The 24,593-nt window shown below is 41.4% G+C and overlaps 1 protein-coding gene across 1 annotated transcript in view; it reads left to right on the forward strand.

Annotated features, from left to right (window-relative positions):
• Positions 1 to 24,593, forward strand: part of CSMD2 (CUB and Sushi multiple domains 2) — a 1,115,355-nt gene that overhangs the window by 966,952 nt on the left and 123,810 nt on the right. Inside the window, exons 29-31 of the mRNA XM_088462676.1 lie at positions 1,555 to 1,742; positions 14,883 to 15,077; positions 19,126 to 19,242. Coding sequence (XP_088318802.1) covers positions 1,555 to 1,742; positions 14,883 to 15,077; positions 19,126 to 19,242 — 500 coding nt within the window. The remainder of the gene's footprint in view (positions 1 to 1,554; positions 1,743 to 14,882; positions 15,078 to 19,125; positions 19,243 to 24,593) is intronic.

A 24,593-nucleotide genomic window follows, 5' to 3' on the forward strand; every position in this document is an offset into this window, starting at 1 on the left:
TAGCGCATCGGCATCTTTATTGTTAGTGGACACTGTACAATTTGCACAATTTGTTGTTCCGATGCGTCAGAATCAGCCAAATTGTGCAAAATATCTTCTAGAGTGTACGCACCTTAAAAGAGACATTTCACATGATTTTATCCTTAGTAAATATACCCTTAGATGTACCTGGCAATGTAATGTAATTAAGAAAACAAACTTATATATGTGGCATTCTACTCAGTAATACAGACCCCAGAATGGCACACCAGTGCTTAGGGCAGAACGTTTGTTTCACATAAGAAATCATTGATTGCTTTGCCCAGAGAAGCGGTTAAATGTAGAAAACATACTTTACTTGTGTAGAAATTTAAACAACTTTACTTTCTATTGCCAGATTTGTAGAACTCCAGAGAATGTAACTACAATAATTTACCTTCATCTTTCAGCTTGCAATGATCTCTAATTAGTGAAACTTTGGCGCTACCTTTTATCAGTCATGTGCTGAGCGGCGCCATAGCCACAGAACTGGCTTTATTGCAGCTTGCTAATGTCTTCCTTGCCATTAAGTTTCGGACAGAACTTGTTAATTAAGTAATTTGCTTTTATAAGGTGAAGAAAATATCACCAGTGATAATAAGGTCCCCAGGGTAGAGACACATATATCTTAGCTTCTATTAGATTTGTGCTTGTAGTGGCTGGGGAGCTGTGTAATGCGTGGCATGGAAAATTAGGAAAAGATAGCTCTTTCCATCTATAGGGAGGTCACAGAGTTTTTCAGCAGTTTGCAAAGCCCTACTATGTTACCAGTATATACAGGAAGGCCATAGGGGCACCTTCTCATGTCATTTAGCACAGGGCAGAAGTGACAGGTCAGTTAATCCAAAAAAAGCTTCACAAGCAATATTATAATAATAATAATAATAATAATAATAATAATAATAATGATAATGTGGGGGATACTGTATTATCATTGATAACACTTTGAGAAGCCATGAAGAGGCTTATTCCACCTGCAGGGATGCTAGACTGCCTGCTGAGCACTTTATAAAACTTCTTGTTGATTACAGATATTAATAGAAATAGAGGTGAGTGAAGTTTTCAAAATTGTTCCATGAAGTATTGGGCCCAGTGCTACCCAAACCACACCACATAGCAAAATGAATGGACTATCAACCTCCCAGCTCTATTCCTAGACTATGAACTCTGAAATTACAGATTAGTTCACTGTGGCCTGTTCTGCTGCAAACATGACTCATATGAAGTTTAACCTCGGTTTTGCTCAATCTACATACACATTATGACCAATACCACGGTAGCTATTGCCATTGAAAAGTGTAATGAAAACATAATAGCTAACAAGTAAAAATAGACTGCTCATTAGTGGGATATAATGGATGGTAATGACTATTTAAACTGTACTTTCGCTTTACACTGTATTAGGGTTTGCTTACATGTTGATAAGAGTAGTTTTGACACTTTCACCATTATCCATTTATTGAGACAGCAGAGAGCTGCCGAGCAGTATATTTCTGACATTATATACACCAAGTCTCTTTGTGTCTTTCACTCCAGCTTTAATCTAGAGCCTGGTTATGATTTCCTGCACATCTATGATGGACCAGACTCACTGAGCCCACTAATAGGAAGTTTTTATGGGTCCCAGCTTCCTGAAAGGATCGAGAGCAGCAGCAACAGCTTGTTCATTGCTTTTCGGAGCGATGCCTCTGTGAGCAGTGGAGGGTTTGTCATCGATTACACAGGTATTACCTAACATTTTATTATATACCTTAATATCTTATTTTAATTGATGTAGTCATTAGAAATAGATTATTTATTACAAGAGGGAAGCAATTGACTCAACACTTATAGATAAAGCTAAATACTTTCTTTACAATCTTTTCTGGATCATTGGAGGTTCTCATGAAAAAGTATTGATAGGAAAACAATGTTTATGCCACAAAGTGTTACAGCCATTGCTAAGCTAAATCCAGCATGCCGACCACTTTTGCCTGCCACCGTCATGAAAATACTGTAATCCCTGATTTTACCAGCCACTGTACCAGCATCCTCCCATCCACATTTCTGTAAAGGTATGAAGCTTCACAGACTGGACATACCAATGTCATTATAATGCAGTTATTGATGCATCTGAAGATTTAACCTGTGCACCAATTATAGGTAATTACTAGCGCATTGAGTGGTCGAATTATTAATATAGCCATTAAATCCCCTAAAAATAACATTAAATTACGGCATACATTGCAACAATTTGGAATATTTTCAGTATGCTATTTATCAATCCAAAGCAATGGTTTTCTCCCCCTCATTAGCAGCTTAACACTGCCGGAGTTTCAGCAATATTCGCATCTGGCCTTACATGAGCAAGCATAGGATAGCATAAAGATATAATAAGGATTCCTCTCTAAGGTGTGAAATTGTAGCCCTAAAACTGTGATGCTAATGGGGGATCAAACTCTGAAAAGCTTACTTGATAAATTACAGAAAAACGCAGCACACATACCAAAAAATGTGGGCTGCGATATCCTTGGTTACTAAGATGAGGAGATATCTGTGATATTTGCTGCGTTCAGTCTTTATTAATTGCAGTGATACATAAACTGCAATTTTACAAATTATAGTTGGTGGTGAGACCTTTAAATACATAGCATGGTAGTAATTTTGCTCATTCTAACTTAAAATTCAATTTAAGGGGTATTCAAAGGGAATTTAAGATGAGTAAATCATTAAAATACTTTGATTGATGATAATCCATAAAAGGTTATTTATGAGGTGCATAAATGCCATGCATCTTTAAGCTTTATTTAGGTAAATGAGTTTACTCGTTCACAGGGTGCATTTCAAGGTGCTAAATTTAAAAGAGAGAATAGATTTATATATTAGCATATAACCATGGCACAACTTTGTGATCCATAAACAATAATTGTTAATTTGGCAAAGAAAGCTACATTTCCGGTCCACATTACCCTTTATCAAGCTGAGGGACAAGTGATAAAAGGTCATGTTGACCCAAAGCTTTATTTTTTTGTAAAATAAACTATTATTGTTTATGAATGACAAATTTGAAATTCTGTGGTTCTATGCTTTTATATGAGGAAAAATGGGAACTGCACAAAAGGAAAATAAATCCAGTTGCCAGATGAATAATACACTAAAAAAAGATAATTAAAAACAGCACTCTGGTGATGATGAACTGATAAGTTGATAATCTTCTTAAGCAATAACAGCAACATTTCAGAGCTTAATGTTATTGCCTAATAAACTTTAAGAAAGGTAATACAAATAAAATGTAACAGCTGCCCAGCTTAAATGGGACTGTGATCTAACATTAAACAGGTTTCCCAAAGAGGATAAACTATAAACATAACACGTCCCTAGTAGAGTTCTCAACACACTACCAAGCGAGTTCCAGATGGATATAGTAATCAATGAATTTAGCACACAATCCAGAAATGAGGAAACAGGACAATTCCAATTTGCGGCACTTGTATTGACAAAGTAGCTTTTATAGTTCATTCTCTACCGCCTGTTAGTTGATCAGCAGAAAAATCACAGCTCTAGATTTATCCTACTATTATCTCACTCTAGTGCGTTTCTCTGTTCAATGAATCAGTTTTACCATCTTTACTTGGTTTCCTCTGATGAAACCGGCTAGTTGATATGCAATAGTCAGTGAGACACTACTTGGATGGATCTGGACCTGTGATTGATCTTTTTGTTGATCAGCTAAAAGAAGGTTATTCAGCAGTGAGAACAAACTGTAAAATTTATTTTGTCTCTTAAAAAGAATCCTTTTAAGAAATCTAGTTTGTCAATACATTTCCCCTTTATTCTTCGCCTCAGTCTGGTGGAGATGTAACAAACCTTCTAAAGAGGATAAAAGGAGAAGTTACCCATTGCAACCAATTAGATTCTACCTATCATTTTATAAAATTTACTAGATAAATTATAACTAGAAGCTGATTGGTCGCTATGAGCAACTACTCCACTTGTCTTCTTGGAGAAGGTTTGATACATCTCCCTCTCAGAGAGAATAAAAGGAAAAAAAGTTCTGTGATCCTTCCATAGTATGAAATGGTACTTGACTAGACCAATCTTTCCTTTGATCTTAATTCTGGTTATTGAGTACTTCATGAAGTTTTTTACATTCCTCACTGGATATTTGTGGAGTTAGGGAAGGTAAATGGGAGCATACATCTACAGTCTTTGCTTATTATATGCCGTTCTCTATTCCAAAGCCTTAAACATTCCACACTTGATGAAGGTCTTCAGAAAGTTTTGCTATTACCATATGATTACTACAAAACTTAGCTATCTGATGTGAACTCTTTCAAATCCAGCCCTTTCCACCTGAAATGTCTAGGTATCTCATATGAATCTGCCTCTCCACAACTTCAAAATATATTTCCTATCATTAAAGCGTGCAGTTCAATCACCCCTATAATCCAGGGACACACCTCAATTTCTCTACTCCATCTTATGAATCATACAACAGCACTTCATAAATTCTTAAATTCTTCTTTCCCATAATGCTTTATATGCTTAATGTTACTTAGATGCCATCAGAACTTCAGCGTGGACAGTAGTGCCGTAACTAGGGGTGTGCGACCAGTGCCACTGCACCAGTCACACAACCCTAGCTTCTAACTAGTAGGGTGTCTGGAACAGCACCCTGCAGCCAAGATTGCTACTATAAGGCCTCCTTTAGATGCTCCAGACAGGCACCATGTAGCCTGTACAGCCGATCGGAGTATCCTCAGGATGCTCTGGTCAGTGCTGCACTTACAAGTGCTGCCGGCCCTGCACCCTCTGTGTGACATAGAGACGTCATGCTTGAGATGTCATGATATCGGGTGCTAAGGGGGCAGTCCAGTCCTTATAAACAGAAACTAAAATACAAATGTATGCACCTAAATACCAATACTAGAATAAATGGAAAAATGTTTACTACACAGTACACTGAATATCAGAGGAACAGTTTGAGGATAACTATATAACAATTTTCAAAAGGGATAATGCAAAATATATAGTTTACCAGATTTAAAGTCAGGCAGGTGGCAAACAACTTAGCAGAGGCCATAACAGAACAAAATAAAGCTTTCTCATAGTCTTATGAATGGAATTATATGGATGCTGATTTCCCAAGGTGACCCACGTATTCATCATTGCTTCAAAAACAAAGTTATTGTTATCCTCATATTCCTCATTACCGCTACTGAGCCTCAAATGTGATTGTATCCACAGACCTTTACCATTAATACTTAAGTGACCTGTGTGAGAGGAACTCAAGGTATACTACTCTGCTTTTCAGGATGCATTGCTCTCATATTCTGCTATTGCTAGACAAGCAGATGGCCCCACACTGGAACATTGGTCCTATGTCACACATTACCTCTCATGCCTTCATAAAAGATATGAGTAAGCAGCTAACACTTTATCTGTTGCCTTTGTGTCTTGCGAGAAAGGATTCTGCAGCTACTTTAAGCCAGCTTTAGAGAGGATCAAAGCAGTTGGACATGACATTCACAGTAATATTCACAAGGCCCATTAAAATCTTCTCAAATGGTGGTATTTAATCCTGATGTACTGTACTGTTGTTGTTGTTGTTGTTGTTCATGTTTAATTTCTGGAAATGTAGCGTAAAATGGCTATTTGAAGGTGATGTGGAGTAAAGCAATCCTGTTTGCAAGATGTTCAGGAACTGATGACAGAAATAACAAATAGACAACTTTTATCTCCTGCCCCATACCTATTAAATGTTGCAATAAATTTGAAACAGGGCCGATCAAACAGTGAATGATTAGCTCATTACAGCGAACAGAGCCATGAAAACAGATGAGATGATCATCTTCCTATGTTTAGCCAATAGGCTGACTGCTTTTGTTGCAACATAACATACATAGATTGATTTTACAGATCGGGCAATGAAGTAGAAAATCACATTCCTAAGAGTAATCTAAAGTCCAAGCAAAAGGTCAAGGTAGGCAGCAAATAATTGAGGTCACTAGCCAGGCACAAAAATGGGTCAAAACACAGCAGATCCAAACTAAGCAGCATATATGAATATCTAATGTATTTGGGGCCTTCACTACATTGACTAATCTATTACCTACAGTATTAGCTAATGATTTATGTTTATTGGTTTATACTAGTGGAGGATGTTGAATAATTCTAGTAAGTATGGTTCCTGGATGGTCTTTGCTGTGAATACTATAGAATGACTTATAAATCTTGATATTATTTCTGTATGTAATTGATGGCTGGTAGATCTGAAATATTCATCTTCATATGTTTTATCATTATTTTGGGCCAGTGGGTGTGTCAGTGTGTAATAAATAAACTATTGGGTTTATGTGCATGGGAGTAGAGAACATTATATTGTTACAGTAGTTGAAATTCCTTTTGTAGTTTTTATTTGTGTGACTTTGGTGCTCTATTATACTATGGATATTCTCATGTATATACATTACTACAAAAGGAAGTGCCGCTTGTGTTCCACTGGGAAATTCATGTTTTTAATTTAATGCCTGGGTAGCATGTTTCTCCACTTAATGCCTTGGTAACTGGCTTATGGTCCCTTTGGCCAGGATTAAATGTGGTTCAATATGAATTGTTTATATGTTTTTATTTGCATATTATGATTTGATAGTTTGATAGTGGCTGGTTCTAGACAAGAAATCAAGCATTTGTTCCAGCTTGGAACACATGTCGTGTCTTTACTAGTCACTTTTCCTAACTGTGATTTTCATCATGTGCATATCTGTTTTTTATTTTTTTGTTAGGTAATGTAAAACGGGGTGTAGAAATGAGGACTCCAGACAGGCAGGTACTCGGTGAAGCAGTGTCTTTTTAGTGGCAGCAAACACTGCACCTTAGCATACATGAGCATAGGCCTGGATACACACAGGTATATAACAGAAAATAAGCAAATAAACATAATGTAAATGTCCCAGTACTCCTTGTGCTTAACAGTCAGAAGTTACAATATCTGCGGACCTTCCAGGTCCTGAACCCTAATGCTAACCACCACCTCTGGCCTTTCGCCTGGCCAGCTTGTCCGGCATCAGGAGCAACAGGTGTGTGGGAGTTTTAAACCCTTCCTGTGTTCCAGTGATTATTCCAGCTGGGTCTGTGTAAATGTGAAAACCTGGAATTCCACACCTCCACTGATGCAGAGCGCACAGGTTTCACTCCAGCCTCCCCTAAAGTGAGCTGATCCCACAGGAATGTGGTTAATTCAGGTGACAGACAACCCCTCTCACCACAATATATACTTTATTTACCTTTTATGATGTCGATGTTTCTGTTATTTCTGTATGTCAAAGTTGTTAATAAATGGCTAATGTGTTACACTGTAGAATGCTGGTTATGTGCATGTTACATTTTGATAGCTGCCTCTGAATGGATCAGCTATGATTATGCACATCTGTTGATCATTATATGGTTTAGTGAAGACCTTAAATCTGGGGTGTCCAACCTTTCACCTTCCCTGGGTCACATTAGAAGATGAAAACTTGGTCTGGGCCGTACATAAAATAAAATAACAGTAACGTAGTAGTAGTCCCCCCCTTGTAGTGCCCCCAGTAGTAGTAGTCCCCCCCCTTGTAGTGCCCCCATAGTAATCCACCCCCCTGGTAGTGCCCCCAGTAGTAATCCCCCCCTGGTAGTGCCACCATAGAAATCCCCCCCCTGGTAGTGCCCCCATAGTAATCCCCCCCTGGTAGTGCCCCCATAGTAATCCCCCCCTTGGTAGTGCCCCCATAGTAATCCCCCCCCTTGGTAGTGCCCCCATAGTAATCCCTCCCCCTTGGTAGTGCCCCCATAGTAATCCCCTCCCTTGGTAGTGCCCCCATAGTAAACCCCTCCCTTGGTAGTGCCCCCATAGTAAACCCCCCCTGGTAGTGCCCCCATAGTAATCCCCCCCTTGGTAGTTCCCCCATAGTAATCCCCCCCCTTGGTAGTGCCCCCATAGTAACTCCCCCCTTGGTAGTGCCCCCATAGTAATCCCCCCCTTGGTAGTGCCCCCAGAGTAATCCCAACCTTGGTAGTGCCCCCACAGTAACCCCCCCCTTGGTAGTGCCCCCACAGTAATCCCCCCCTTGGTAGTGCCCCCATAGTAATCCCCCCCCTTGGTAGTGCCCCCATAGTAATCCCCCCCCTTGGTAGTGCCCCCATAGTAACCCCCCCCCCTAGTAGAGAGAGACTTAATAAAAAAAAATAAAAAAAAACACTTACCTGAAACTCCCGCTCCTGGTCCCGATGCTTCCACCGGCTCCTCTGGCCGCTTTGCATTATGGGAGAGACGTCGTCATGACGACGGCTCTCCCATTACCCACTGCGGGAGCCGGAAGATGGCTCCCGCAGTGGGAGCAGCGGCTGCTGCTCCCACTGCGGACTCTCAGCGGCTGCTGATTACAGCAAACACAAAGCTGCCGGCTCCGGCGGCTGTGTGTTTGTGCTGTGTAGCGCTGACCAGACTCCGTCTGTCTGTTTCACAGTGACGCTGCGGCCCGGGGGGCACATGGCACCCTGCCCCCCGGCCCAGCCCGCCACTGGTGATTACGCTGGCGGCACAGTGAATGAAGGAGAGCGTGGGGGCGTGGTCTGGGGGCGCCGGGACTACAGTGAGCAATCCTGGAACAGCGGGTAATATCGTGAATGTCCCGCTAAATCCGGGACACTTGAGAGGTATGCGGGCCGCATTACGAGCCTGGGCCGCATGCGGCCCGCGGGCCGCGGGTTGGACAAGCCTGCCTTAAATACTTAGTTTGGTGGGGGTTTTTTTTTATGACAACTCACTAGTGGGAATGGTGAAAACAAATGTAGCCATACTTTAACAAGACTGTTGAGTGCTCTGTTTCAAGCTTTGGTCATTACTTATATATATTCCCCTTTTTTTAAGTAGGAAAATTAATAAGCAATGTGCAGATATCCCACCAACATTTCAGTGAAGCACAGAGCCCGTTCGCCAGGGGACAGAATACTTGAAGAAACTTTGGTATGATATCAGCACATTGATTGTAAATTTTTGTACTTTAATTAAAAACGGAGAGTGTGGTATGTGTTATCATTGACATACTGTTTCTTTTTCTTTAGATCTTTAGATATCTATATATATCTATAGCTATATGCATATCTCAGTATCCAGATCTGAGTCAGAACTCATAAACTGAGCTGACGAGCTATACAGAAATTGCGGAGGCTAGATTAGATGTCTACGCATTGGTAGGACCTATATGGTATATGGCCTAGTGTCATCAAAGAGGTCACCTATTACTGGAAGACTCCCTGTCTGTCCCTAGAACCAACTGAGTGGAACTAAAACCCTAATCCTGAAAGCAAGAGTCAGGGACAGGAACCAGTGATTGAGAACTCAGGGAGCCGAACAGTGAGTAATACAGTTAATCGGTAGCCCGCCTGGAATCCACTAAAGATAGCACAAAACCGATTACCAAACCTGAATGACTGGAGACTACATCCTCAGGGAGGTATAGAGATCCAGTATCCAGTCCCTAGCACCTGGAGTAACCACTCTAGTTTAAACTCAGCACAAACCCCAACACTCAGAGGGAGGACCCTCTGCACAACAACCACCATCGATAGTGGTACTGATGGTATAGAGACCAGAGAGTCCCAAAGGCAGGTTAGGAGCTGCAATGCTGAGATAAACATTGGCCTCACTGAGCAGCAATACAGTCTGAAGGGAAATTAGGGATAGTCCACCTGCACCCGCAATGAGCAGACTTGCTTGAAGTCAGGATGACAGCAGACTGAAGACTTGTCTCTTAAAGCGCTATAATAGTCTTTAGGATAAACAAGATACTTCAGACTACTGCATAGGCTTGGACAAGGATGTAACAAACAGGCTGAACTGGACTGGATCCGTAATGAAAGACACAGGCAATGCTATGCAGGCTGATCTGAATTGGAACCAGAACTTGAACCAGAATGGGCCCGGAGGTGAACAGCAACTTGACCCGGAAATGGAACCGTAGGTTTGAACCAGACTGAAGCCATAGGAGAAAAGCAGCTTGACTGGACTGGAGCCAGAGGCTAGAACCGTATTGGAACTGGGGAGATGCAGCTTGAAGTGGGCTAGAGCCAGCGGAGAAGAGACAACTTGAACCGGACTGGGACCAGAGGAGTAGCAGCAGCTTGAAATGGCATGGAGCCAGAGGAGAAACAGTCAGCAACCTGAACACAGGCTGGAGGGGTGCAGCATGGATATCTGTATCAGCGCAATGCTGCAGAGTAACTGGAGCAAACTCAGAGTCATCAGCTTGCAGGAGTCCAGCAAACAGAAGCGCAGGTTCAGGCAGCAGATCGGAGTCTGGAGGTACACACTGGTGAGTGAGCACACAGAAGAGTATTGTTCCACATTGTTCCAACTGTGTGCTAGTGGCTGGTGCAGCTTTAAAAAGGGTGCACTTGCAGAGGACAGGAGGAAGCCGTCATGTGAGCACAGCAGACAGCTAGTGACTGGATAGATACTGGTGCTCAGCTAATCAGAACCAACATAGCTGCACACATGTCCATTAGGAAAGCAGTGACACCGGTCTGGGACACAGTGGCCCACTTTGATGAAGCCCCGCCGGACTGGGAATGAATGACACAGGGGTCTATTTACTAAGACGCTGCGTTAATGCCACTCCTGCTTCGCCTGCTACCGCTGCGAAGCAGGAGCTGACTAACGCAGCACTTACTAAAAATAGACCAGCCGAGGAGGGTGAACGTTAAGTCACCCCCTTGGCGGTAACAGCTAACACTCCCTTCCCCTGAAAGCCCTGTGTGTGGCTCATCATCTCCAAGCTCCGTCCGGCAGCAGCAGCAGCAGTGACTTTTTTTTTTCAACAAACTTTATTTAAAAACGTCCAACCTGACACAGCTGAAGTCCTGCTTCTCCAGTGAGGAGAAGCAGATAACGGCGGCTACAGGAGGCGATATCAGCGCTGGGGAAGTCAGACGGTAAGTGACATCTCCTCTTAGGAATACCTGGGACACTTAGCGTTGCCATAGGTGTTTATGGCAGCGCTAAGTGCCCCAGGTCCAGTGTGATATTGTAGCCTGCATTTAGCGCTGGCAGGCTACAGGCAGAGAAAATCCCTTTAGTACATACTGAGAAGCGGTAGGTACAGGGATTTTCTCTGCATTTAGCATTTTTACCCCTTTTCTCCCCATAGTACATAGACCCCCAAGTCTCTGTTTTATTGATCTTTCCTCTGGTCCCTTCTCTCCATCCCCTGTAGTGGGAGCTATTAGTGGTTGGGGGCGCTTTTACAGTATAAAGAAGTGACTTCTAATACTCCAAACATTTGAATTAGGCAAATCAGGACCAAGTTTATCCAAACTATTCCCTGATCTTCCCAAACTCCACCCCAATCCAAACAGAAACTGTTTGGATTGGGGTGGAGTTTCCAGTCAGAAACTGTTTAAATTATTAATTTAAACTCATTTAAGACAGCAAGTCAGGTTTGTCCCTCGAAAATCACTGGGAGGTACTACTTTAATATTACAGAATAAGAGGTGCATTGTTTCTTGTGATTGGTCCGACTGAATAAACAACTAAACAAATAATGAAAAAGCAAATGTTAGTATTTTAATTACACTTGTATTAAACAAATTTTTGATTTTGATTATTTGTGTATTTTTTCTTTGAATGATAGAATGGAAAACTGTCAGGCGGCCATAGTTGTACACTGTGAGAATCCTGACACAGGAAACAAATACTGTATTATTAATATGTTTGATAGAGATTAACAAAGATGAAGAAAACTTTCACAGATGCTTACACATGTACAGTATTCCCACCAATGTATTATAAAGTGCTCAAGGTAGCATTAGTCCTCAGCTCAGAAGCAAAATGCAAAAGGTGTATCCGGTAAGCATTAATTCTGCACCACTGGAGCTTCTGTTTCTTCGTCTCAGTGTAAAGACAGTTCTGAGGCCAAAGATTAAGTGCTTATGGTGTTATTTATCTTTATACCTTACACAACCAGTTGATCCTTAGAGAATACTTGTTCCACATAGGTTGCTGCACACTTCTCACTGCTCTCTGTCTTCTTCCAACTGCCTCACTATTACCATTACTGGAAGTATGCTGTGTAACTGCCAGCGTATATATGTGCATTTATTTATCCATCAAAACACAGGACCTCATACTTAATGAATTGCATATGCAGTGTAATCATCAGCACAATGGTGTAATCATGCACACAATAGGGTTTTCTAATGCTAAAAGTAACTATGTGAATCTGCAGTGCAAAAATCTCTCAAGGCACCTGCATGATTCTGAGCCCTTATGCTGTATGTTTCAATCCATTTCCTATCAACAAAACATGTGGTCTCGGTAGTAAGTTTGTATACTTACTAACTGGGAAAATAGGTGTATATACCAATATGCAATAAATCGGTGATACATTGACAGGAAAATGACTCTTATTAAGAGGTACAAGCTTATTCTGTATTTTGAATGTAATGGGCAGACAGGACAGCACTGTTACACATAATAATGCCATGACCTGCCCTAGAGGTTAGGGTAGTTTATTGTTTCATAACATTTATTATAACTTCAGGTGTGGGCAACATTAGATTAAAAAGGTTAATGTTATCTGTCATATATCACCTCATGGCTTTAATCAATATTGTTAAATCGGTGTCATAAATGTTTTAATTTAGTTGTAAAATGTAAGTTTTATTCTCTAGCTCCATATATTAGTTTAATTGAAAGGAGAGGATTTAAAACAAGATAAGGGCATACTTTAATGACTAATAATCCCAAATCTGGATGCCATAAAGAGATCGGTGCATGAATCATTTATAATACTGCTTGTCTGCCATAATGTGAAATGAGAAACAATATAATCCAGTTGCACAAGAAAAATCATATATCTCAAAAGTACCACCTTTAATATAAGTTATTGGGCTCCATAGAGGGGTGCTACCACAGACACATATTACATTTATCCAAAGATACAAGGAGGAAACATAGAAATGTCCTACGTGGTGCACTGAAACTATACATATAAAACTTAACTTTTATTATTATTTGATTAATATCACAATGGTGAACTAATATTAACATAAAAAGGGCCAGCGAAATAGGGATTAAAATTGAATAGATGTGTGAAAAGAGTTGAAAAAAGTGATTACAAAATGTTAGGCGACATCCCTGTAATAATCACACCATGTTAAGTTATCATCAAATATTAAGTATTGTGCCTACTGTTATGAGGTGGTTAATTGGTTTATAAGGGGTGTAATAAACCAATTAACCACCTAATAACAGTAGGCACAATACTTAATATCTAATGATAACTTAACATGGTGTGATTATTACAGGGATGTCGCCTAACATTTTTTAATCACTTTTTTCAACTCTTTTCACACATCTATTCAATTTTAATCCCTATTTCGCTGGCCCTTTTTATGTTAATATTAGTTCATTATTGTGATATTAATCAAATAATAATAAATGTTAAGTTTTATATGTATAGTTTCAGTGCACCACGTAGGACATTTCTATGTTTCCTCCTTGTATCTTTGCATGATGTGAAATGGCATTTTAAGGGAGTTTGCCGTTTATTATAATAGAGGTCTAGTACATATATGGTTCACCGATCTATGAGAAACCTGTCAGTTTCAATGTTCAGATCAAGTATGCAGAACTTCAATGTCAGTGTGCTTCTTAAAAAACAGTTTATTGTATGTAAGATAGTTTAAAACCTGAATAGTAACCCTGGCACCCAGTCTGATTGTGGACATACTTTTCTTCCTCACAATACTGAATTTCTGAATGCTGAATGACTCTCCTTCTAAGAAAGATATTGTGCAGTTAAAGGGTTCATTGTAAAATATAACAAGTAAAAAAAATCTGGGTTTGAACCAAGAAATAGGGAAAAAATGAACTTGGGATGAGACGAGGGTTTTGCTTTGCGGGGGGCAGGGAGGCCTCCATTATGTGTGTGTTGAAAGCGCTGTCACACTTCAGTGAAACACTTTAATGTCTGAATGGACTTTATTCCTTTCATGCTTTATGACTATCTCCACATGAGCTGCATTGTGTAAGTACAGAGAAGTAAGGCTTGTATTGGTCTACAATTGTTATTATCAGATGTTAATGATGCTTAATGATTTGAGCAGTTTAGTTATAACAATTTATAGTGAATGCAGGGCCATGAATATTGAATCTCTCTGCATTGCAGTCTCTCTCATTTCTCCCTCATGTCACCAAAAAGGCACATATTGAGGTCAGCACAGTGACTTCTGTCATCTTAAAATGCATGTTATTATAGATTCCCAGTAACTCCTGGAGACATCTGTTGAATGTTTAAATACTGATCTGTGCAGAGTAGATGGAAGTGGGAGAGATAATTGTTATATATTCTAATATATACTCCTTAATCTCCACATTGTCGCCAACATATGACCTATTTCCCTTACGCTTTTATGCACCATAACCTCTCGTTATAATGTGAATAATCATACATTTAGCCATGGTGATTAAAGTGTAAAAGATTCTTATATTTAACTTGTTCCCTCTGCCCTCCCCAATAGCATGGCATTTTCTCACTGAAGGCTCTACACATAATAAAAATGGCTCTTGATAGTATCTCGGAACTTCAGATAGTTATAACAAATTTTAGATTACAATCATGATATGCATAATATTATTTTCCTGTACAAATGAATATTTCGGAATGTGTCACATATTTCAGTTGTATAAGAACAGAACCACTGGTGTGTAGATGCTAGTGGCACACAAAGTCACTACAGCCTATTTTTAGACACAAGGAAATCTGCTTTGTACATATTGATGCTTTAGTGGACAGCACTAATACGAATCACATGTATGTGCACTGACTATGTGTCTTGTCATCCTCCAGAAAATCCCAGGGAGTCCTGTTTTGATCCAGGCGCAATAAAAAATGGCACCCGTGTTGGGAGTGATCTAAAACTTGGCTCCACTGTAACTTACTACTGCGACAGCGGCTATGAGATTGAGGGAGCATCTACTCTGACCTGTGTGATGGGAGGAGATGGAAAGCCAATATGGAACTATCCTCGCCCTACATGTATAGGTAAACTCACATCTTAATTTGTTTTTTGTTTTAGGAACATTTTGTCCACAAGCAGCATGATCAATTCAAATATACGAGTAATGTTAATATAAAAAATATCATCTTTATAGAAGTATATAACTTGGTGTACTATTTTATAATGTTTGGTTATTATGGATCATAAACCTTTTTAGAATTAATTAAATAAATATCTTATGGACCTCAAATAACCATATAACTAGGTATAAATGTAAGTTTACTGTTCTACTAGTTTGGCCCAGACAATTGGTGTTGTTTTGTGTTTTTTTTTTCTTTTCGTTTTAATTTGTTATATTATGTATATATATTATTATTATTGTTGTTGGAATCTAGCTAATTTCCTTGAATAGTTACAATCATCTGAATCTGCTCAGTAGTTTGTCAGGCTCTCCAACATGACCCCCTCCACCCAGTACAAATGCTCTGCTCCCAGAGTTCTCGCTTAGTTTTCTAGTGCAGTCACCAGTGTTGAATTAATTAATGGTTGTTTAGCAAATCTCCTCTAATCAATTATTAATTTAGACTGGCCTGTATGACTGCAATATTAAAGCTGCACTGCCATCAAAAGTGGGGATTATTTTCTTCCACTACTTTAAAATAGGGGTGTGCACCGGCCACTTTTCGTGTTTTGGTTTTGGATCTGGATCTTTATTCATGTTTTGGATCTGGATTGGTTTTGCCAAAACCACCCTTCCGTGTTTTGGGTTCTGGGTTTTGTGTTTTGGATCTGTATTTTTTTTTAAAAAAAGCATAAAAACAGCTAAAATCACAGAATTTGGATTTTTCTGCTCCTATGCTATTATTAACCTCAATAACCTTAATTTCCACTCATTTCCAGTCTATTCTGAACACCTCACACCTCACAATAGTGTTTTTATGTCCAAAAGGTTGCGCCGAGGTAGCTGGATGACTATGCTAAGTGACACGAGTGGGCGGCACAAACACGTGGCCCATCTAGGAGTGACACTGCAGTGGCAGACAGGATGGCAACTAGGCTGCAAACAGTACATAATGCAAAGATAAAAAAGAGGTGCAAGATGGAATTGTCCTTGGGTCCTCCCACCCACCCTTATGTTGTATAAACAGGACATGCACACTTTAACAAACCAATCATTTCAGCGCCAGGGTCGGCCACACGACTGTGGCTGAAATGATTGGTTCGTTTGGGCCCCCACAAAACAAGCTGGCAATTAATCTGTCCCTGCACAAACTGGCTCTACGGAGGCAAGATGTTGTCCTCATCCTCCTCATTCACCGATTCCTCACCCTCTTCAGTGTTGTGTACATCCTCATCCTCACAGAGTATTAATTTGTCCCCGCTGGAATCCACCACCACAGGTGCCTCTGTACGTTCTGGAGGCTGGTCTCCCTGGAAGAGTTGATAATTAATTTTTATGAACATCATCTCCACATTTTGTGGAAGCAACCTCCTACGCCTTTCGCTGACAAGGTTCCCGGCTGCACTAAACACTCTTTCGGAGTACACACTGGAGAGGGGGCAACTTAGGTAAAATAGAGCCAGTTTGTACAGGGGCCTCCAAATTGCCTCTTTTTCCTGCCAGTGCAGGTACGGACTGTCTGACATGCCTACTTGGATGCTGTCACTGATGTAATCCTTTAACAGACAGACGCACGCTTGTCGCTGCTGCTTTGAGGATGCAGGTGCGGCTACAGCCCACACAATTCACAAAGACAGAAAAAAAAAGAAGAATTTTTAATTTTTTGTGGAGCGCACTTTGAGGGTTACACCACCCTTTAACAGACAGACGCACGCTTGTCGCTGCTGCTTTGAGGATGCAGGTGCGGCTACTGCGCATACATTTCACAAACAAACAGAAAAAAAAATAATTTTTTATTTTTTGTGGAGCGTACTTTGGGGGTTACACCACCCTTTAACAGACAGACTCACGCTTGTCGCTGCTGCTTTGAGGGTGCAGGTGCAGCTACAGCTCACACAATTCACAAAGACAGAAAAAAAAGAATTTTTTTATTGTTTGTGGAGCGCACTTTGAGGGTTACACCACCCTTTAACAGATAGACGCACGCTTGTCGCTGCTGCTTTGAGGATGCAGGTGGAATCTAGACGGGATTTGGAACCGGGGACACACTACCTCCATCAATTGTCTAAATCCCACTGCACTAATGGCGGATACTGGACGCACGTCTAACACCAACATAGCAGTCAAGGCCTCAGTTATATGTTTTGCTTCAGGATGACTGCTGTCGTACTTCATCCTCCTCGGTAAGGACTGTTGGAGGGTCAATTGTTTAGTAAAAGTAGTGGTGTTCCTACTTCCTCTCTGGGATGATGAACAACATCCAGCAGCAGCAACAGCACTAGGAGGAAGTGGTTCTTGATCTTTCCCTATTTTATTTTTATCGGAGAAAGTTTGGTCCTCCATTTATGTTATATTGATATATACGTGCGGCTAAGGCACACCCAAACACAGAAAATAATTTTTTATTTTTGTTGGAGACTAGTGCACTTTGTGGGTTACACCACCCTTTAAGAAATGAGCCAGCCAGCCCTTTACTTATGGGACACAGACGCACGCTTGGCGCTGCTCCTTTGTTGATGCACGTGCAGCCACAGTGCACACAATTCACAAACACAGAAAATATTTTTTTATTTTGTTTGGCGTGCCCTTTGGGGGTTACAGCACCCTTTAACAGACAAGCCAGCCGGCCCTTTACTTATGGGACACAGGCGTATGCTTGTCGCTGCTCCTTTGTTGATGCACGTGCAGCCACAGTGCACACAATTCACAAACACAGAAAATATTTTTTTATTTTGTTTGGAGTGCCCTTTGGGGGTTACAGCACCCTTTAATGGACAAGCCAGTCGGCCCTTTACTTATGGGACACAGGCGCACGCTTGGCGCTGCTCCTTTGTTGATGCACGTGCAGCCACAGTGCACACAATTCACAAACAGAGAAAATATTTTTTTATTTTGTTTGGAGTGCCCTTTGGGGGTTACAGCACCCTTTAACAGACAAGCCAGCCGGCCCTTTACTTATGGGACACAGGCGCACGCTTGGCGCTACTTTGTTGATGCACGTGCGGCTACTGCACACACAATTCACAAACACAAAAAAATATATTTTTAAATTTTTTTTGGAGTGCACTTTGGGGGTTACAGCATCCTTTAACGGTCAAGCCAGACGGCCCTTTACCTATGACACAGGCGCACGCTTGGCGCTACTTTGTTGATGCACGTGCGGCTACTGTGCACACAATTCACAAACACAGAAAAAATATTATTTTTTTTTTGCACTTCGGGGGAGCACCCCTAATGGACAGAACACCCCCTGGACAACACTACAGCACCCCTTTAGGACTGGGACACTGCACAGGACTTTGGAGTGGACACAGCCCCTATGGACAACTGACTGCACAACACAGTCCAGCCAGCCCCTATGGACTTTGGACTGGAGGAGTGGACACAGCCCCTATGGACAACAGCAGCGCAGCACAGCACAACACTACACTACACTACACAGCCCAGCCAGCACTAACTCCCACCCTCCCTCTTCACTGTCCACAGCCGAGTGAGAAAATGGCGCCGACGCGGGTACCTTATATAGAATCCAAAACCCGTGAGACCCGGAAGGCGGAATTATGAAATTTTGCCTCGATTTCAGATCCGAGTCAGACTGGAAAAGTCGAGCCTGACTCGGATCGGGGGGGCTCGGGGGGGTTTGGATTTCAGAAATGCGAACCCGCTCACCCCTACTTTAAAATAGCTGCAGAAGTAGTGTGTGAGTGCAAGTGTCCATGACTGTGGCTATTCATTGATGCTCCCACTCACAGTCCTATCCGCATTGTCATACAGTCCTGGTTTTCTGCCAGGATGTCTTCTCAGGAAAAATGGCAGCACGTATCAGCTGCCAGGGCTCTGGGCAAGTGATGGCGTAATAATGTCCCAAGTTCTAGTTTTAAATCTGTAATGTCATAAGAACATTTACATAAATACTTGTGAGCCATATTGTGGGCTTATACATTTTTTTTTGTTTCCTCCCTACCTTCTAGCTCCATGTGGTGGACAATATGTGAGTCAAGATGGAGTGATACTGTCTCCCAATTACCCCAGTAACTATTCCTCTGGACAGAGTTGCTCCTATTTCATTGTTGTTCCAAAGGATTATGGTGAGAGACAAATAACAATGATCCCTTCAGTACATTTCTTTTTTTTTTTTTTTAAATCGCTCAAATTTTCTGTGTAAGCTTTGCGTTCCAGTCCTGGCTATTAATAATAAGACAATGAAATGATATGAGAGACAAAAAAATGACTTCTATTCTGACTGGCTCCCAACATGTTTGTCTGGTTCCAAAATAAAAAAAGTTTATAGTCATCATGCATATTTTGTGAGTCTTGCAGTTGCCAGTAGTCTGTTGAGAAGTACAACATAAATCCAGAGATGCTAACGAGAGAGAGAGAGAGAGAGAGAGAGAGAGCTAATCTTACAAGTGCTTTCCCCAGTTATGGTCACTGTTTTAATGCTTTTACAGTCTTATTCCCCTTGTTCTGTACCCTTTATATAGTTCCAGTGCAATAACAGCAATCGGATCACAGGACTCTTGAGAGTTGTGGGTGGGAAAGGGCAAATTACAATGAGGGAGGAAATTAAGTATTTAAAATGCAAAAAACTGTCATAAGGTCATGGTCATGTGATCAATTATGTTTCATGCCCTTGTGTATTAGGGGCAGGGCTGCCTGTAATGTGGTTCAATTTATTATTTACCTATTACCAGTTATTATATAGTGCACACATATTATGCAGCGCTTTCCATATAATATTTGACCATTCACATCAGTACCTGCCTCAGTGGGGCTTACAATCTAATTCCCTTCTATGGTTGGTATCCTGATATGGGTTTGGTAAGTATACTTACCCTCCCACCTTCCCCCCTTAACCCTTCATTGTTGTAGCTTAACCCTAACCCTCCGCATTAGTGCCTAACCCTAACCCCCCCAGAGGTGCCTAACCCTAACCCTCCCCCTTGGGGTGCCTAACCCTAACCTTCCCCCCAGGACCTAACCCTAAGCCTGCTACGCTCCCTAAATCTCCCCCCCCCCCCTCGCAGCTAATGCTAAGGCGCCCCGGACTTACTGCATACGGGCTAGCGTCCTTCTGCGTTCCGGCGGTGGGATTAAATTAGGCATCGGTATTTCAACGCCTATCTTAAGTCCTTTGTCAGGATTTTCCTGTTGGTATTGAGACCGGCATAATCGCGGCCGCCGATCTCAAAACTATATCCCCCCTACCAGTCTACCACATGTACACGCACATACACACTAAGGGGTATATTTACTAAAGTGAGAGTTTTTAGAAGTGGAGATGTTGCCCATAGCAACCAATCAGATTCTAGCTATTATCTTCTAGAAGGAGCTAGATAAATATTAAGTAGAATCTGATTGGTTGTTATGGGCAACATCTCCAATTCTAAAAACTCTCACTTTAGTAAATATACCCCTAAGGGTAACTTTTTCAGGACCCAATTAACCTACCCACACAAGCACAGGGGTAAATATACAAACTCCACACAGTTAAAGCTGTGGTGGGAATTGAACCCGAGACCATTACACCAACCGTGCTGCCTCCTATATGACATTTTTAATGATAGACATTGCTTTTTTTTTATTTATTTTTATGGGTTCATTCCAAACCTAACTCTTTTAGTGTTAGTACTTTTCCATAAAAATATTAAGAAATAGCTTTTTTAAATTTCAACTGGTAAATTAAGTTTTTCTAAAGAAATATTTTCATTACAGTACTTTCTTTTCCAACATTTAGAAATGTAATTTCCCCTAGAGAATTGCTTTATAAAATAAATGCCCTTTGCTGGTTAGAATGTCATGACTCCTAGAAATTAAAAAAAGATCTGGGCAGTCCAATCTCATGTGCATTAAAAAATAAATGTATCTAGAAATGGTAGTTCAAGGAAAAACATACATAAATCTGGCCATGATTGTTCCGTACCCACCTATAATGAGCATATACAGTATATCCAGATAGAAGCTGGAGATGCAGTTGTCATGATGCCTTGTGACCATATGCAGGTTCATTACCTTTGAACAGACCCATGTCTAAGTACTGCTTACTTATGTCCCCTTTGTCCACCTCCTTATTAAATGACAATTATACTGCTCATTTCACCTAATGACTAATATTTAGCAAATCACGCAAGTAAGGGAAAAAAAAAGTTAATGTGCTTATATGAAAGAAGCACATCTGCCGTGTTGGATATTTGACTTTGCACAGTACCAGATGGCTGGTGCTTAGCTCATAGTACCTAATAACAACCCCAACATGACCATGTGCTGTGTGTGTTTGAAATATCAACCAGTCTGCTTTTATTAAGTAGCAGCTTATGGGAGGCTGGATCTCAGACACACAATAATAGACACAATGTGGACATCATAATCATCATTGTTGTACATTCCGTAGCACTTTACAGTCAAAAGTACAAAAATATAGTAAATAATACATTAAAACAGTTAAGGATGATGTCAATATAAGAATAATACTTGAACAAATTGTAATCGATGCGTACAACTAAGTGTAATACAATAATACATATAACTATTATAGCAAAAACTGTAATACAATACGCAGAATGATGGCATGTGGTGTAATACATAGAGACATTACAGGGACATGCAAGTAGACTGATGGCAAAGAGACAAAGAGATAGCTTACATTGTATAGAGAGTGGGTAGTGAACTACTGTACAGTGAACACAGACCTGTATGAGTGATTGTAGAGGGGTGTCTAGGAAGGGTTTGGTGGTTGGCGGTGTAGCGTGTAACCAAGGCGCCTGGAGCATGTGTGTGCTACCGCGCTCCTACCTCCCAAGTATGCCAGGTACATTAGGGACAGTTAGGGACAGTATCAACATTAGGGACAGTATCAACTGGGACATGGAGGGCTAGATATATTCCAACCCACTAAAGTAATTCCACCAATTAAAAATAAGTCACACAGTAGTGCCCACAATTCAAGTTATGCCACACAGTAGTGCCCCTTATTCACGTTACGCCACACAGTAGTGTCTTTAATTCATGTTACGCCACAGTAATGTCCCTTATTCACATTATGTTACACAATAATGGCCACAATGCACGTTATGCTACACACTAGTGCCTATTAATTTGCGTTATGCCAAAGTTTTGGCATTTTTTTTACATTATGCTACACAGTAATCCCCACAGTGCATATTATGCCACAGTAATGTCCATAGTTGACATTATGCCACAGTAGTGCCCTTTATTCACATTACTCCTAACAATAGAACCCTTATTTAAGTTATGCCACAGTAGTGCCCCTTATACACATGCAATAGTAGTGCCCCTTATACACATGCAATAGTAGTGCCCCTTATTGGCATTTGGCATCAGAGCAGTCAGTCATGACCTTACCAGACTCACTGCTCAGGCTTCTCCCAGTGATGGGTGCTGCGAACCAGGCCCTCAGCAGCAGCACCCGGCTCAGGCCTCCCCTCAACTGCAGGGACACAGCTTCCATGTTCTCTCCTCTGTGCAAACTGGGCCAGCTGACGTCAGGGCCAGGGTGGTAGGTGGGACCCACCTCAGAGGTGGAAAAGTGGAGAAGCCGGAGATGATGATGGCAGGGGACCGCCTCCTCCTCCCTCATTGTTATTGCCGTGGTTCCACCCTTCCTCCCTTCCGTTCAGTCCCACATCCGGGTTAAGGGTCCTATGCAAAATACCTCGTTGGGGCTACATATTAATGTATATATATATAAATACAGTGTATATATTTCTCACACAGCTCTCCCCACTCACTCAGATCTTCCTCCTTCTCACACATATTTCCTGCCGTCAAACACACACAACGATCCTCCTCATTCAGACCCCGTCACAGTTCTCCCCCTTACACAGCTCACCTCTCCTTACACAGCTCTCCCTCCTCACTCAATGTCCCGAATCCCCTCACACACACACCGCTCCCCCCTCACTCAGATCCCCCCCTTCACAGACACAGTTCTCCCCCTCACAAATATATCCCCTCCTCACACAGACCAACCCCTGCAAACACTCATACACACACAGCTCTGGCACTTAACAAAGCCCCCCTCCCTTCACACACAAAGATATATTCCCCCTTACTCAGATCTAACCCCCCCCTCCTTACTGTTCCAGGGCACCGGAGATCAGCCATTCAACTGTGGGTGGAGGGAATCACCTGCTGATGACCTGAGCCTGAAGCACATAAAGAGATTGGTGCGTCCATATTGGAGCGTGGTGAGGGTGGAGCCATAAGTGTTGCCCCGCCCACACCATGCCCCCTGTCTCGAGGCACTGATCTCTTTATGTGTTTCATGCTCAGCTCAGCAGGTGCTCTTCCCTTCATCAGATGGCTGATCTCCGGTGCCCTTGCAGAGCAGGACCCTGGAGCATGTGCTCCACTGGAACCACCCTCGCTACACCCCTGGTGGTTGGGCAACAAGCAGAGATGGGTGTGTGCTGCCATCCTTTGGGCTATGGCCAATTATACATGAGTATTACATGTGGCTCTGCCTTAAAAACTGGTCCTCTGCATGCAGTACATTACAAAGTAAACATGAAAGTCCATTTCTATCAATCTCCTATAACCTAGTTGAATGATTGTGTACATTAAAGATATGTAACACCTGAATTGAGTCTGGTTTGTGTTTAAACTTTTATGTGTGAGTTATTTTACTTACTGTGTGCTGAATGCTGTGTTCAGGTTATACAGTATAACTAATTTAAATATATAAAAAGCTAGTATAGAGGAGGGAAAAATAGCCTCAGGAAGAACAGATATCCTTCTGAAGAAACCGTTACACGTTTATAACGGAGAAATCGGTCAAAGACTTATCCGCAGGCTTGCCCACTATTGCCACAGATATCGGTGATTTATATGAGAATAATCGTGACCCCGTGGACACAAGCAATTTGGATCTATTACGCTACTCCACCTGCGTCCCCCTCCCTAAATACCGGCCAATGATGTGTTGCTCCCGCTGACACAGCTCCTTCTTCAACATCAGGTGGATGCATGTACATCTCACGGGGTGCGTAATTCACTGAGGTATTGCCCTCCCACCGCTGCTACTCGGGGACAGAGTACTGGGGATCGAGATCTGCAAGGTGGTGATGTTGATTCACGGTGAGGAGGTTGAGCTTGAAAAGCCAGTATTTGGGCTTATTGATCCCTATATTGGATAAATGTACACGTTAATTCACAAAGTGGATCCCTGCATTCTAAACGGATTTCTAAAGGCATAGTGGACTCTATATCTGTTCTTCTTGGGGCTATTTTGCCCTACTCTAAACTAGTTTTTTATATATTTATATTCTTTTTGGCCATATTAAGTGGTATTATTACATGTAAGGTGTAAAATATTTTCTAACAATTTTGTTATATTAAATGAATTTGTAACTTTTTGCTATAGCACTCCCTTGTGTGTATTTTTTTCTGCTATGTATTTAGTGTTTACAGAACCTTTTTG

This window comes from Taudactylus pleione, unplaced genomic scaffold (genome assembly GCF_031769625.1).
Source record: "Taudactylus pleione unplaced genomic scaffold, aTauple2 ptg000007l, whole genome shotgun sequence".
Taxonomy (NCBI): domain Eukaryota; kingdom Metazoa; phylum Chordata; class Amphibia; order Anura; family Myobatrachidae; genus Taudactylus; species Taudactylus pleione.